Consider the following 14,386-nt stretch of genomic DNA (forward strand, 5'->3'; position numbering starts at 1 on the left):
CAAAAAACTCATCTAAAAATCCCAAAGCGTAGAAGGAGACAGATACTGAGAATGCAATGAACCTGACAGAGGCAGGCTCATAAATTCAGTCAACTTTGTCAAATGCAGTCACTCCATTTCAGGATCTGCAATGACTGCAAGTGCCATGCTCTGTCAATATCACAACAGGCCTGGATTCATGCTGTCTCTTTTTCATGAAATGTGGGTTTCCTGTTAACACTAGCATTGCTTCTGTTCACTTGAATTAGCATGGTGAGAAAGCCACAAAGAACCTGGGAGGATGGAGATCACAGAAACGCCTGCAGTACTAAGTGAGAACCGGGGCTCACCAACCTGAAGCCTCTGATTAGAGATTAGTGTGACAGGAGTCCAAAAACTAGACTGTCAGAGAGAAAAATTAGTGACATTTTTATTCCCTGTTTCACCAAGTGATCCTTCACCTGGAAGGATGTTTCAAGCCAATTGGAAGCTCCAGGTACACAGTATTCCATAGGACGTTCTGAGGCCACAAACCCATGGAACTGACCCATCGTGCAAGTCTGTACATTTTTGGTATAGATTTGCATGTGCAATGCAGGTTAGAACCAAAATTGACATGTGTGGGACACCAGGATGGAGAAAGCCACTAGGGGAGTCTTGGTGGCGCTCTAAATGATTCAGTAAAAGACTATTTGAGAAAACCTGGGTCCTAATAAGATAATTAATACTGTCACTAAGTGACCGGTAAGTGTAATATATTTATGGAACACATCTGCGTGTTTCTAAATTAAACTTGCAAAGTTAAGCTGAAAAACACAATTGAGGGAGAAAACTCTCAGAACCAAAACTTATGTTTTCTTTTGTGCGTAATGGCTTTCTTGATTTCAGTTTTTATTTTCTTACATAAAGCCTAGGACAGTGGTAATTACCCATGGACACCTGACGAAAAAGAAATCTTTCTAAAATTGAGTTTCCATCAGGTAGAATTTAGGGATTTGACCTGTTTCCTAAAACAAGTTTATTAGCAGCAAAAATGTGTTCTGTATAAAAGTGATAAATCCATAAATTCAAATTACAAAACCTGAAAATAAGTGATATTTTTGGCTTTCAGAAGAGAGACTCTACATAAATCAGAGCATTTCAGGGTTAGGCTCTGAAGGATGCTGAGTCCCGTCACACACAGCAGATGTCTGAACTCTGTCCTTGACTGACCTGAACCCTTGAGGCTGCACTCAGAATTCCCCAGCTACAGGAAACTGGTATTAAATCCAAGGTGTCATCTTTCTTATTTATTTCCCTCTGTCTAGATACTTTTTGTTACCTATCAAATTATTCAGAGGCAGTGGGATCTAATGGTTTTCAAACTTGCTTTTGGCTGTACAATACTTCTGCACACCAAAGTAATAAATAAGTATACGAACCAAATAAATAACCGGATAAAGCAATAAAAGGGGGGTTGCTCTGGCTGATGTTAGGTGCAAGGACCAGGCCCCGCGGCCTCTCAGCCACTCTGTCATTCCTGGAGGCTCTGAGGAACCTCCTCGGAACCTTGGAGCCACACAGAATGCAGATGAGGAACAATCCCCAATCCATCTATCCATCATCCAACACATATTTGTTTAGCATCTGTTACGTACCAGCCACTGTGGTAGGGCCTGGCAATATAACATAGACTAGAAGCCCATGGATCTTATATTCCAAGGAGGAGGGGAGTCATGGGGGTGAGAATGTAAGAATTCACCACCACCACTACAAGTAAGAGCTAATATTCACTGTTTACTTCATGTAAGGAATTTTACACATATTAACTCACTTAATCCTCTCAATAGCCTAGGAGATAGCTGCTGTTTTTATTTCCACTTTACAGATGAGGGAACAGAGGCACAGAGAAGCAGTATGGGAGGTGGAGATAGAAAAGCCAGGAGTGTGGCGACACTGGAGACAACAGAAAAGCATCCTCACTAAGGAGGGAGTGGTTACCATGTGGATGCAGCTGCTCAGAGATGGAGCAAGTTGTGGTTAGAGAAAATGGAAACTGGATTTGGTGACACGGAAGTCACTGGTGACCTTGCAGAACAAAAAGAGAGTGTATGGAGTGGTGGAAAGTAAGGACAACTGTGCATAGTCAATCCTTTTCAGGAACTGAATGGTCGAGTGCCAGAAAGATAAAACTGGAGAGGACCATAGCTGAAAGCCAGGTGGGACCAAAGTGAAGTTCTTCATGTAGAAGAAACAGAATCGCGGGTGCTGCTTTTGGAAATTAATTTGCAGTCTGATAGCACGGTAACTGCCCATTTACTTGTCTGTCTTCCCCAGCAGGCTGCAGGCTCCATGGGGTAGGAACTCTATCTCGTTCACTGTTTTTTCTGACCTGTCTCCTATTACAGTTACTGGAACACAGTAAGGAGCTCAATAGAAAATTCTTTTTTTTCTTTTTTTTTTTTTGCGGCACACGGGCCTCTCACTGTTGTGGCCTCTCCTGTTGCGGAGCACAGGCTCCGGACACGCAGGCTCAGTGGCCATGGCTCACGAGCCCAGCCGCTCCGCGGCATGTGGGATCCTCCCGGACTGGGGCACGAATCCGTGTCCCCTGCATCGGCAGGCGGACTCTCAACCACTGCGCCACCAGGGAAGCCCAATAGATATTTCTTCAATAAATGGATAAAATATATAATAAAAATTGGACGCTGGGGAAGGAAGCTTAGGTTTTCTCTTGAAAAACTACTTGCCAAACAAAGTTTTCATTAGACCCAGCATGGCGGGGCCCCGGTAACCTGCTGCTGAGTGGCTGGGCCTCGGGGGCAGGCCGGCCGGTTCCTTTCCACGGAGCCACGGTCCCCCAGTCTCCTGAGCCTCAGCAGGACGTCCTTGTTTCTACTTTGTGAAGTCAGGTGCTTTAGAGTTCTGGGGTCTAATCTGAGCTCCATTAAGAAACTGCTGTTACCTTTTCTATTCCTAAGTTAGAAAAATAATATGATCCTGCAACCTAATTCCTTCTCATAATTACTTAAGCCAAATCCAAGTTCCAAGGAGATTATTTACTGCAAAGCAATGATGCTCCAGGGAGCCTTCAGGCAAAGTCCAACATAACATCCTATTCACCTCACAGCATTTGGGGAGCAGTAGGCCCCTCCTGCCTCCTTTTTAAAAAAACAAACAAAAACAATTTCATTATACATCCATCCCGTAACAGAAGTGAGCAAAACATAAGCAACTACTTGCACACTCCCTTTAAAGGTTCCAGGGAGATGCCGTTTTTCTTGAAGAAACAAACCAGCCTGGAACTGACTGGTGGTCAGACTTGCCGAGTTTTACTCTTACTTACTCTCTCTGTTCACAGAGCCCTGCTGGTCTCTAGGTTTCTTCTTCCTCTATAAGTTTGACTGTAATTTAATGGGTTCTAACTATTAAAAAAAAAAAAAAAGATCGTATTTTTTTTTTAAGAATTGCTGTCTAAGTCTCAGGGGCCTAGTTTTCTTTGGAAGATCTTAGCGTGTGAATTTATATTCATGGCTAGCATATATGAACTAGGCAGTTCATATTATGGTTAAGTGTCAGATAGGATTCCAGAGCAGCCATGTATACATGAATAAATAATAATGATAATAATGATAATAGTTGACATTTACTGAGTGCTTACAGAGTACATGACATTAGGCTAAGTGCTTTATTGCAATATCTCATATAATCTCATAACAACCCCCTGGGGTAAATATTACCCCCATTTTCAGATGGTAACACAGGGTTTTAGAGACTAAGTTGTCCAAAGTCCCACAGATAGTAAAGTGAAGGATGTAGAATTTGAAAACCTAGTGGTTTGACACTAGTGCTCGCCAATTTAACCTCTGTCATGAAGCTCCACACCAGTGTCTCTTGCTTTATTACTGAAATACAGGAAAGGCCTTTCAGTTACCACTTCGTAGAAGTTTAGGTGAGGAGGGCTGGAAGAAGAAGGGATGGGAACTTGGCTAAAATGAGGTTGAGAGATAACCTCTGAGTTTCAGCTGATGTGTTTTTCCCTGTTTCAATTACCAGCAATAATCAGGAGAGGGTTGTAAAAATGTGTTTTAAAGTATTCCTGTGCGGAAATCACTGGAAGAAACTGTTTCATCAGCAAAAGGAACAAGATGCTGATACTTCAAGTGAAGGACTTAAGTGCAGATTTCAGAGCCCCAGCCATACTCTCTCCCCATTTTTCATCTCCCCTTTCTCTTGGCGCGCATGGCATTGCGGGCTGTTCGGGTAACGGTTATGTCTCCCACGATCTATAGGACTGCATGATCTGATACAGTCAGACCACTCCTGTCTTATTAGGAGAGAAAGTTTTGTTTTGTTTTTTTCACTTTATTTTCTTTGATAAGGCATACTTTGCAATATTCAATTTTGGCCGTGGGCAATCTGGAAACATCTGTGGATATACACTGTGGGGAGAGGGGAGTCCCTGCAGGTACGCACTTTGTTTCATGGCTGAAGTGCTACCCAAACAGTCCTGGACACAGTGCCCCACAAATTATTTTTCCCTTAAACTGATTTTTCCAGTTAGTTCTGTATATTAGTTACAGAGTCCTATATTATTTTCCCCATAGGGCTTTCCTGCTCATGATTCCTAAACAAGCTGATAAAAACTCCACATTCCCCGCAGAAATCTTTATGTCGTTGAGGCTTTCTCTTGCCATAATTACTTCCTGAAAAATGCAGTGGTCAATGCTTCCTGAACATTTTTACATTAAAATGGGCACATAAAACTTGGCCCTTGAGACTTTAAGGTTGCAAAGCAGGTTCCTGGCTTTAAAGAGCTGACTGGTTGCTATTACTTGCTTTCTGTATTGATTTCTCATTGATTTGATTCAATCTCTCTACCATTTCAATGAGGAACTCTGTGCGAAAACAAGGATTTCTTATGACCTGAAGAAATCTTTTCTTAGGAAAAGAAAATCATCTGTTTCATTCCTTCACTAAGTACTTCAGGAATTAGGCCAGGTCGAGGAGAAAGGTCTTGGCAGCGGCAGTTTGATGAGAAATGAATTAATTTGATTATTTCCATGGTGTGGATCAATAATAGTCAGCCTCCACAGAGGCCCCTGGCCTGAAGGCAGCTGGCTAGTCAATAGGAACACACAGAGGTGCTCTCCTCCCCCAGCAGCCTCTCTGATCTTTTCTGGGTGGACTCTTCACGCCTGTGTAATTCTAATTTATGTCAACTAGAAATCAAAGAAATTCCAAGAGGCTTTGGTCATAGGACATTGGGGTGGACCTTTCAAAATCTATTTATGTCTATTCCTTAAGTAATGTGTCCCGCACGGCCCACCTGGCGCCTCTACAGGCCAAGGAGAGGTAGCTTCTCAGCGGAAGTCCTGCTACCTGCTCTGGGCAAAGGCAGAGGAACGCAGTTAGGTAAATCGAGGTACCCTTTCTCCTTCCTATTGACAACTCCGCAGAAACATAAGAACTAATAAGCATTTTAAGCAAAACGCTTTGCCAAGAGTGGCTCCCTCAATAATGCTCTTTGATGATACCCCAGACGCTGGCATTTTCAAATCAAACGAACAGTGTATAAAATTAGTTCTGTATGAAGTTAAAAAAAAAAGCAGAAAGTGAAAGGGAGCTTTTAAAAGCTCCAGCATTTCTTCATCCAACTGCTTTTCACGAGGGTTTGGCATTTGAGAATTGTTACATTTATGATGCTACTTGCTGCTCATAATTCAGGCCCTCCGTCTCCAAACTTCTGTATTAACACTCGCTGCAGAGGTTTCCACCGCGACATTTTATCACTGAGGTTTCCCAAACCAGCCAGGCTGCCTCTGGCGAGGTCTGGTTTCTCAGCCAATACCATGCCACTGGGCTTCCTCCCTTTTCATCAACCTTGTTGCCCCAAACATTTTTCATTAACACTGAACATTGCATTTCCATTTGCCCTGCAGCTTTCCCAGGAATTTTTTTTCTTTTTGTCCTTTTTAGTTTTGCTCTCCATCCAAACTGCTATGTAAGAAGTGAGAAAAATATCATATTAGTAGAAGAAACAGATCTGTATAGAATCTAGAATTCACTGAAGTTGTGAAAATGATTTCTATGACCAAAGCCACTGCCTGTCCGTAATTGTGGAAAGCAGAAAAAACATACTGCTCTTATTAGACAGTCCCCTTGGTTATACAAGTAGTTTTAACTAAATCACCAAATAAATGCGTGTTAAGTTGATAGGTGATTTCGGGTCAACTCTAATTCCCAAGGTCAAGTAAGCCTTTGAACAGTCTTTAAGAATATAAGTTCACCCCAATTCATCAAAGCCGTCTCACACAGTGTTTTCTTCTCTGGGTTCTTACAATGCGCTAAAGTTTAGGAGATTAAGTGGCCTCGGCTTCAAAACCGAAAGTAATGCCTCTAACGTGCTTATCCATCCAGCAATTGGAAAAGCTACTCAAACAGGGGCTTCTTAATGCGCTTCCTAATTTTACAAGTGTGTGGGGAATGCTGCATTTGTCTAATGGCTGGAGGACTCCTTCCTAAGAGTCACCAATGTTGCAGCCAAATTTACTGCTGTTTAGCTTAGACCCTGACTGATAATCTATATACATGTTGCTTTCATCTGCAAAGAATACATTTAATGTTTCTTATCTGTTCTTTGTCTACCTAATGAAAATGGGAGAAAAAGAAACAGAGGAAAACCACTTTTTTTCCTACAACAAATACAATGCATTTTGTTATTTAATTCTTCAGAAAGAAGCTCAAGTGAGGAAAAAAGCAGACGTTTGGTATAGCTTCCAAATCAAATATAAGTGGCCCCAAATGAAAGAAAATATAATTAGCCTTCAATATTTCTGAGAACCCCAGAATTGCAGGACACGAACCCTGGGACACACAGATATCACAAACCTCATCTCTCTCCAATGCAGGGATCCCACTGGTAACATGCCTGACAAGGGGGCTAGTTGTGGAAACCAGTGAGGTCTCTTGCCCCCTCCTTTAGCTCCAGTTGGTGTGCAGAGGGGAAAGAGAACTCAAATGAACAAGTTTTTAGTGGTTAGCAGATTAGGTTAAGGTACAGGGAGAAGAGTAATAGGTCTAAATTAATTTTGTTCTTTAATTCTTTGTTGGCACAGATGATCACGTTGAGATAGACAGTGGCTCTTTGTCTCTGTGTCCTAATCGTAATTTCACTGTTTCCTGTTTCTGTTCTTCTATTCTTTCTCCATTATTTTTCTTATCCTAGCCACTAGACCACCAGGGAGCCACATCTCCATTATTCTCTTTAATACTTTCTTTTTGTTTCCTTACCTATTTGAATTGTTTTATCTTCAACTCACCCTTTTCCCCCACTGCAAATCTTTCTTCAGCATTATGCCTGGATCAGTAAGTTGATTCCAAATACACTGTCCCACAGAGGCATTAGTTTTCCTTCGTAAAGTGTGTTGAAAATGTAATTATTGATATATTTATGTAGAAAATAATAATCTTAAACTTAAGTGACAAAATAGTAAAAGGGCAACATCTTCTTTAATCTGAGTTAATTTCTTTCTTCTTTTTTAAAATTTCCTTTCAAAATGGCAGGCAATACAGTTTTTTTCTCATTTGGAAATTCAAATATCAAAACACAGGTTAATATAATGATGATGATAAGAATAATCATTAACACTGAGCATTTTATATATAACAAGCTTTACTCTAAGGGCTTGATATATGTTCACTCATTTAAATGCTCGTAGCATTTCCACGATTATCATCCTTATAGTAAATGACGAAACAGAGAGGTTAAATAACTGCCCAAGATGACACAACTAAGTGCAGAGCCCAGATCTGAACCTGAACTCTGGCTCCAGAGTCCATGTCCTCAGCTACTAACTTCTTTTCTTTGCTACTCATATCTTCCTTTGAATCTTGATAACTTTAAAATCGGGAGACGGACAGCGTAATACAAATGTCAAAGACAGAATAGCTAATCACGCTAGATCTCCAACCAACTAAATCAACCCGCAGGCTTTTAAGTGCAAGGTTTTACGTGCGCTGTGTGTGTGGTTTGGAAACTTCTTCCGTCCTCACAGAACTTCCCGTGTTTGACCCTGAGTTGCCTTAAGTCTGAGGATGCCAGACGGCAGGCCTGGGCCATGCTGCAGCAGGCTGTGGTCGGACGGCTGGGTGCGAGAGCCAACGGGCTCTCAGAGCAGCAGGCTGGTTGGAGAAAGGATTCAGAGGCCACCTGAGGAAAGGGCTAAAACCCTCAGGAATATCGCTCATCAAAACCGCCTTCTGATCCCATTTTGGACTAATTTGCATTTAGGTAGAAAAGGATCCATTACCTAACTGAAAATTGGCAAAACGCTGGTCAGCAAATATGTCTGGAATAATCCTCTGCGCTAACTGGAACCCAAATTTCTACAATTCATCTCTGAAGGTGAAGCTGATCTCAACAAATCTAAAGGGTATGGACTAGAAACATGGTGACTTCTGAGAATGGTTGTGGCTACAAAGATACATTTTGAATGCATACATTTTGGCATCCTTGCTTAGGTAGTTCTCATGTAGCAATTCCTTCTGGTGAAGGTGAGAAGCTCTGCTGTCACTGTTTAGTGTTTCTAGAACACTCTGCCTACTGTGGACCCTTTCATCTGTTTTAAAAGAAGTCATTTTAAAGTGACAGGGTTAGTAGCAGTGTTAGGTTAGTTAGTAGTGAAATCTGAGGGAGACTTGCAACCCCTGGGTCTCCGCTGTTGCTTAGTAACAAAGTCAGTCAGCCTTCTAGGCTGGGCTTAGAATATATAATAAAATCTCTCTAAACATAACTAACTGGCAAAGGCCTAGTATAAGTTGGGATTGTAAAGCATATGGAGAAAAGAACTAGGTCAATTAACAAAAATGACAAAGATCTTGGGCCATTCTTCTTATTTGCCCCCAGATTTGCTACATTTAGAAAATGCATGTCCTCTGAGAGGCATACATATTTTGTTTCACTCTCATTTCACTCTCATTGCTGGATTTGCTAGATTTGTCCCTAACCGCCAGTTGTAAAAGTAGCACACATGTGTAAATCATTACATGATGCCGGCACTTTCGGAGCAAGCATCTGAGGTGAGTCTTTTCCAAGGAAGCATCCCCTTGCCTGGACATAGCCCCCAGGGTTTGCCACAGGCACTGGACACAGACTTGAAGATCTGGGGTAAAGTCTTGGAGGAGTGGCCTTGGGCCAGTGCCCGGTCTTTCTGAGCCTCTATTCTTTCCCCTTCACAGTACAAATGATTACTTCCTAGACTTGTTATAGGGGAAAACATAAAAGTGACAAAGGGGAAGGCACCCCTCTAATGCCTGGTTATCAATTCAGGTTTTGATCATCTTTAGTAAATGCAGCACAATTTCTCAAACTCATGCTCACGTCTCTGGCCAGCTCCACTGACCGTCCGTGGGGCGTCTGGGACCGTTTCTCATCATGTGCGAGAAGTGGCGCCTGAAACGTGGAGAGAGGCAAATTCCCACATAACAACATTCCCTCACTGGCCCTTTCTTGCCCCCAAATGGCCAGAATACATAGATGTTGAGCACTGAAATGGCACACTTCAGATTGTGACAAAACAATTTGGCACTGTGCTTTCCATCTTACTGTTGTAGGAAACTTGGAACCCAGAACAAAATTTTACTCTTAGACCGTGCACACTGCAGTGTGCCATGCAAACATTTTTAATTGTGGTCCATAGACTTATGGATAGGAAGCCAAAATCTAAGCTGAGCGTGTGTATGATTGTTTTTTCTTTCTGCATAAGCACGAAATTCATTTTTAAACAGAGAAATTCAAAAATAATCTCAGATAAGTTTAGAAAACCGGGCAACTTACAGTGTAATGGTATATGCATGTGTGTGTATACAAACATATATATATAGGGAGAGAGGAAGAATATAATATCAAGCTATTAACTGCAGTGATATGTAGAAAGAAACGTGATAGACAACTCTTACTTTATCGCATCTCATCAGCCCCAAATATCTTAGAGACTTGCTGCTCTGTGCAATCAGGGTGGCTCCTTGGTCTGTAATTTCTTTACACCATCCAACATCCACAGTCTCTATTGTCATGCTGTATCGCCCAATGGCTATCAGTGCTGCAGGGAGGGACAAAGGGGAAGAAAGCAAGCATATACGTTAGCAGGGTAAGGGATCTCTCTATCTCATTATGACTATTTCTCTCATTTCCTCACTAAATTTGCTCCTGAAATGTTGTGTGTAAATGAATGTTTTGTAAACGAAATTCAATTTAAAATGCTTTAGGAAAGCTTGCCCTATGACAAACCCTTTCACAAAGTGAATAATCATGCCATAATTTCCCTTTCATTGGAACATAACATTTTATCAGTTTTACTCATTACAAGGTTACCTGTACTTCCAAACACTCGTATCTGCAGAAGGCATAAATTAAAATGAATTACACATATAACGTTACAGAAAACCCTAAGCAGTAATTAAATTTTACCCAAGATAACTTTAATAATTTTAAAAAAGAAAAAACACGTACACACCATTTTGAGGTGTGTTATACTGCATATGAATTTCTTTACCAATTGGCATTTTTTCCCCATCTGTTCATGATCTGTAAAATGTAAGAGTATATAATATTTTTCACGTTAGTCCTTCTTGGAATTAACGTAGGAATTAAACGTACATTACACATACAGCTGAATTTAATTGCTGCTATGCTAGAGCACAATAAAGGGAATGCATTTGTTATGGGGAATTTCCTCACCGTATCAAAAGTCTTCCTCCTATTAACATATGAAATGAAGCCTGTCATCTGAACATTACGACAGTATCTCTAGTCTTCTTGGCTGTTTAGCACTGTACCACTACTGACGTGCTTAGCCCATCATCTATGATGTGTACTACTTATCACTGCAGAGCTCCATAACCTATCTTCCTGGCAGAGCAACCAGTCGGTGAATTTGGATCTTTGCTACAGACTTCTGATCAAATAGACGTGCACACTTCTACCTTTGCAGCACAGGAAAACAGATTTCAATACCTCCAGCCAGAAGAAGTTTACGGTGCATTGGTTTGTAAATGAAAACCCTGAAAACAATGCCAAAAATGTTAAAAAGGAATAATAAATTGTTTGCTAATTATTTCCTCATCCTAAGATAGGATGAGTTGATTCCTGTGACATTAAAAACGGATGATATTTTCCAATTGATTAGATTGATAAGAGCAGAGTGAATTACTCATGTAAATAAACATTAACTCTTTTTTCACTTTAATTTTTTTTATACAGCAGGTTCTTATTAGTTATCTATTTTATACATGTCAGTGTATATATGTCAATCCCAATCTCCCAATTCATCCCACCACCCCACCCCGCCTCCATCCCCGCTTTCCCCGCTTGGTGTCCATACGTTTGTTCTCTACATCTGTGTCTCTATTTCTGCCTTGCAAGCTGGTTCATTTGTACCATTTTTCTGGATTCCCATATATGCGTTAATATATGATATTTGTTTTTCTCTTTCTGACTTACTTACTTATAGCTCGCAGAAAAAAAACACTTGGCAAAATCTCTTTGCTAATTACCTAAGTAATTTTTTTTTAAACTAGAAAACTCATGCCCATGCATTCAAGTATCAAAGCACTCCGAAGTAGCCAGATATTTAAAGTTTATAAAAACAATAATCATGATCCCAGTGTTTTCCAGTGAAAATGCTATAAAGGAAGAAAAAAAAAATTCCTGGAAGTTCCTCATGTTGTCAGTTTGTTGATGTTCTCATCTGTGCACATGCTGTTTTGGCATTTAGTTTTCCAAGGAGGTGGGGCGGGGCAGGGGAACTCTGCAAAGGTTTGCTGAATGGTCTGAGTGATATTTTCGTGTAGTATAAGCAATATCCCAGGTTAATCCCATCGGTGTTCCTGACCTAAGAAAACTATTGTTATCTCTGATATTGTCATAAATTCCATTGGTCACGATATACTGAGGATCTTGTATGATAAAAGAAGTAGAAGGTGCAAAAAGAAATTCCTTTCAATACAAAGTGCTCAAACTGTGATTTCAAAAGATGGAGCACAAGATGCAGGATGACCCCACATTAGTTGATAGCGTATTTTTACTGAGGTTTGAGACTAGAATGTGAAAGCCCTGCACTATTCAGGAAACAGTAAATCAAGTGATCTGCGGAGTTTCCAGAGGCTGCTTGATAAGCAAATGAAGAGTTAACAGCTACTAATTCCAGATGCTAAAATCACTAGTGTTTGGTATTTTCTTTTTTTTCTTTCTTGTCCAAATTAAAACAAACAGTAAATAAGACAACTGAAGATGAAACAAGGTATTCAGTTTTTGTTTTGCCATAGTTCTATTTACTGAAGCAAGAATTAAATTTTATTTTTCTTTAACTCATTCATTTACTCAACGAACACTTCATGAGCACTCACCCTAGAGCATTTCTCTCCAATACTTATTGACTATCCATGTGCTACGCATTGGGCTAAGAATTTTAGGTGCATTATCTCATTTAATCCTCACAGCAACCTTACAAAGTCTTATTGGTAGTTCCATTTTAAAGATCAGGAAACTGAGACTCAGAATGATGGAACACCTTTCCCAGTATCACAAGATAGTAAGTGGGGAGTAGACAGTAAGCTGAGAGCCGGCTCTCAGTCCTGGCTGCACATCAGATCTACTAGTTCAGAATCACGGGCCCAGGCACCTGGCAATTCCAACATGCTGCACTGCCAGCATATGGAACTGTGGTGTGACACACCTGGCCTGTGCTCGGTCATAGGGACAGAAAGGTTCACAGAGCTCAGAGGTCAGTTCAGTGGGGATGGCGGGGGGAGGGAGGGTTGGGTGGAAATGAGGAACAACCAAGTAAACAGTCACAACACAATGCTCATCCCCCATCTCTTCCCATCCCTAACTTCTCACTTTTCAGATCTCGAGTCAAAGGTCAGCTTCTCAGAACCGATTGCCCTGTCATTTTCTGATATCAGAAAAGTTACTATTTATTCGTTCAGTTATGTACATTTTTTGCAGCTCACTTCTCCCATTAGAATGACGGATTCCCTATTCACTGCTGTATCCCCAGCATCTAGCATATACCTGGTACAGAATCAGTTCTTAAAAATATTAGTTGAGGGCTTCCCTGGTGGCGCAGTAGTTGAGAGTCCGCCTGCCGATGCAAGGGACACGGGTTCGTGACCCGGTCCGGGAAGATCCCACATGCCGGAGCGGCTGGGCCCGTGAGCCATGGCCGCTGAGCCTGCGTGTCCGGAGCCTGTGCTCCGAAACGGGAGAGGCCACAACAGTGAGAGGCCCGCGTACCACAAAAAAAAAAAAAAAAATATATATATATATATATATATATATATATATATATTAGTTAAACACGCCAACGACTATAATGTGGTTTGGTCTATTATAGAGGCACACCAAGAGGCATGCGAGCCCCTCACTCTTCAGGGGAGGAGAGAGATCACAGGAGCCCTCATGGAAGAGTTAAGCTAGGTCTTGAGGGATGAGTAAGGATTCTCCAGAAAAACAAAGGCGTGAGGGCTAAGGAAATAGCATATGTAAGGGCAGAGAGATGTGAAAGGACTGGGGAGCTGCAGGTCATTCCGTGCGGCTGAATGCGGCTGAAATAAAAACAAGTACAAGGAAGTGGCAGATTTATTCCAGAAATATTCACCCCATGATTAGTAGCACTGGGGTTGGCATAAAACATAAACGGAGTAGCAAAAATAAACAGAGTCCTTGATGTCATGAATCCCATATTCTAGAAGGAGAGATGTGAAGTGGACACAAAAGTATATATAATTCTAAATTGTAACAAGTGCTTTGAAGGAAATGGAATGATCATTGTAAGAATGACATTTAGATGGCACCAGGGGTGAGTCTTCCTGGTGAACTTACTTTTAATCCCTCCAACAGCACTGCAAAAACAATATCCATGGTAGAGGTAAGAAAACTAAGGTTAAATACCTCACCAAGGCCCCATGCCTATTTAGTGGCAAAACTAGGGTGCAAATGGAGATAGTTTGGCTCCAAAGCCAGGGCTCATTCTTTCACAGCAGCAGCATCCAGGGTGGTAGAGGAGCCTGTGCATGTTCAGAATATATTTCCCTTTACCTCCATTCAAAATTTAAACACTACTGCTCATAGGTAGCCAAGTATTTACCCTTTGACTATAAAACAGGGTCCAAGAGTATCTTTAAATCCCGAAATATATACTGAGTAATTCACCTCTCTGTGAATATATCCTACCTTTGGATATATTTTTTTATTGTTTTTCATGAGCTAGCTGTGGTAGTCTCAAACTCATTTCCGGCCTCACTACTTAGTAGATGTTGACCTCAGGATGACATTTAACTTTCCTGAGTCTCAGCTTCCTCACCTGCACAATAGGGATGGTGACTATATGTCCTGTCTACTTCACAGGGTTGGTCTGAGGTTCAA

The 14,386-nt window shown here is 41.2% G+C and overlaps 1 protein-coding gene across 2 annotated transcripts in view; it reads right to left on the reverse strand.

Moving 5' to 3' along the window:
- Window positions 1-14,386, reverse strand: part of FBXL17 (F-box and leucine rich repeat protein 17) — a 480,781-nt gene that overhangs the window by 11,860 nt on the left and 454,535 nt on the right. For both annotated transcript variants that reach the window (XM_089909151.1, XM_022591594.3), the window contains one exon: window positions 9,919-10,061. In XM_089909151.1, coding sequence (XP_089765277.1) covers window positions 9,919-10,061 — 143 coding nt within the window. The remainder of the gene's footprint in view (window positions 1-9,918; window positions 10,062-14,386) is intronic.

The sequence above is a fragment of the Delphinapterus leucas genome, chromosome 3 (assembly GCF_059928025.1).
Source record: "Delphinapterus leucas isolate spDelLeu-1000000601 "Yukka" chromosome 3, BTC_Dleu_Yukka2, whole genome shotgun sequence".
Lineage (NCBI taxonomy): Eukaryota > Metazoa > Chordata > Mammalia > Artiodactyla > Monodontidae > Delphinapterus > Delphinapterus leucas.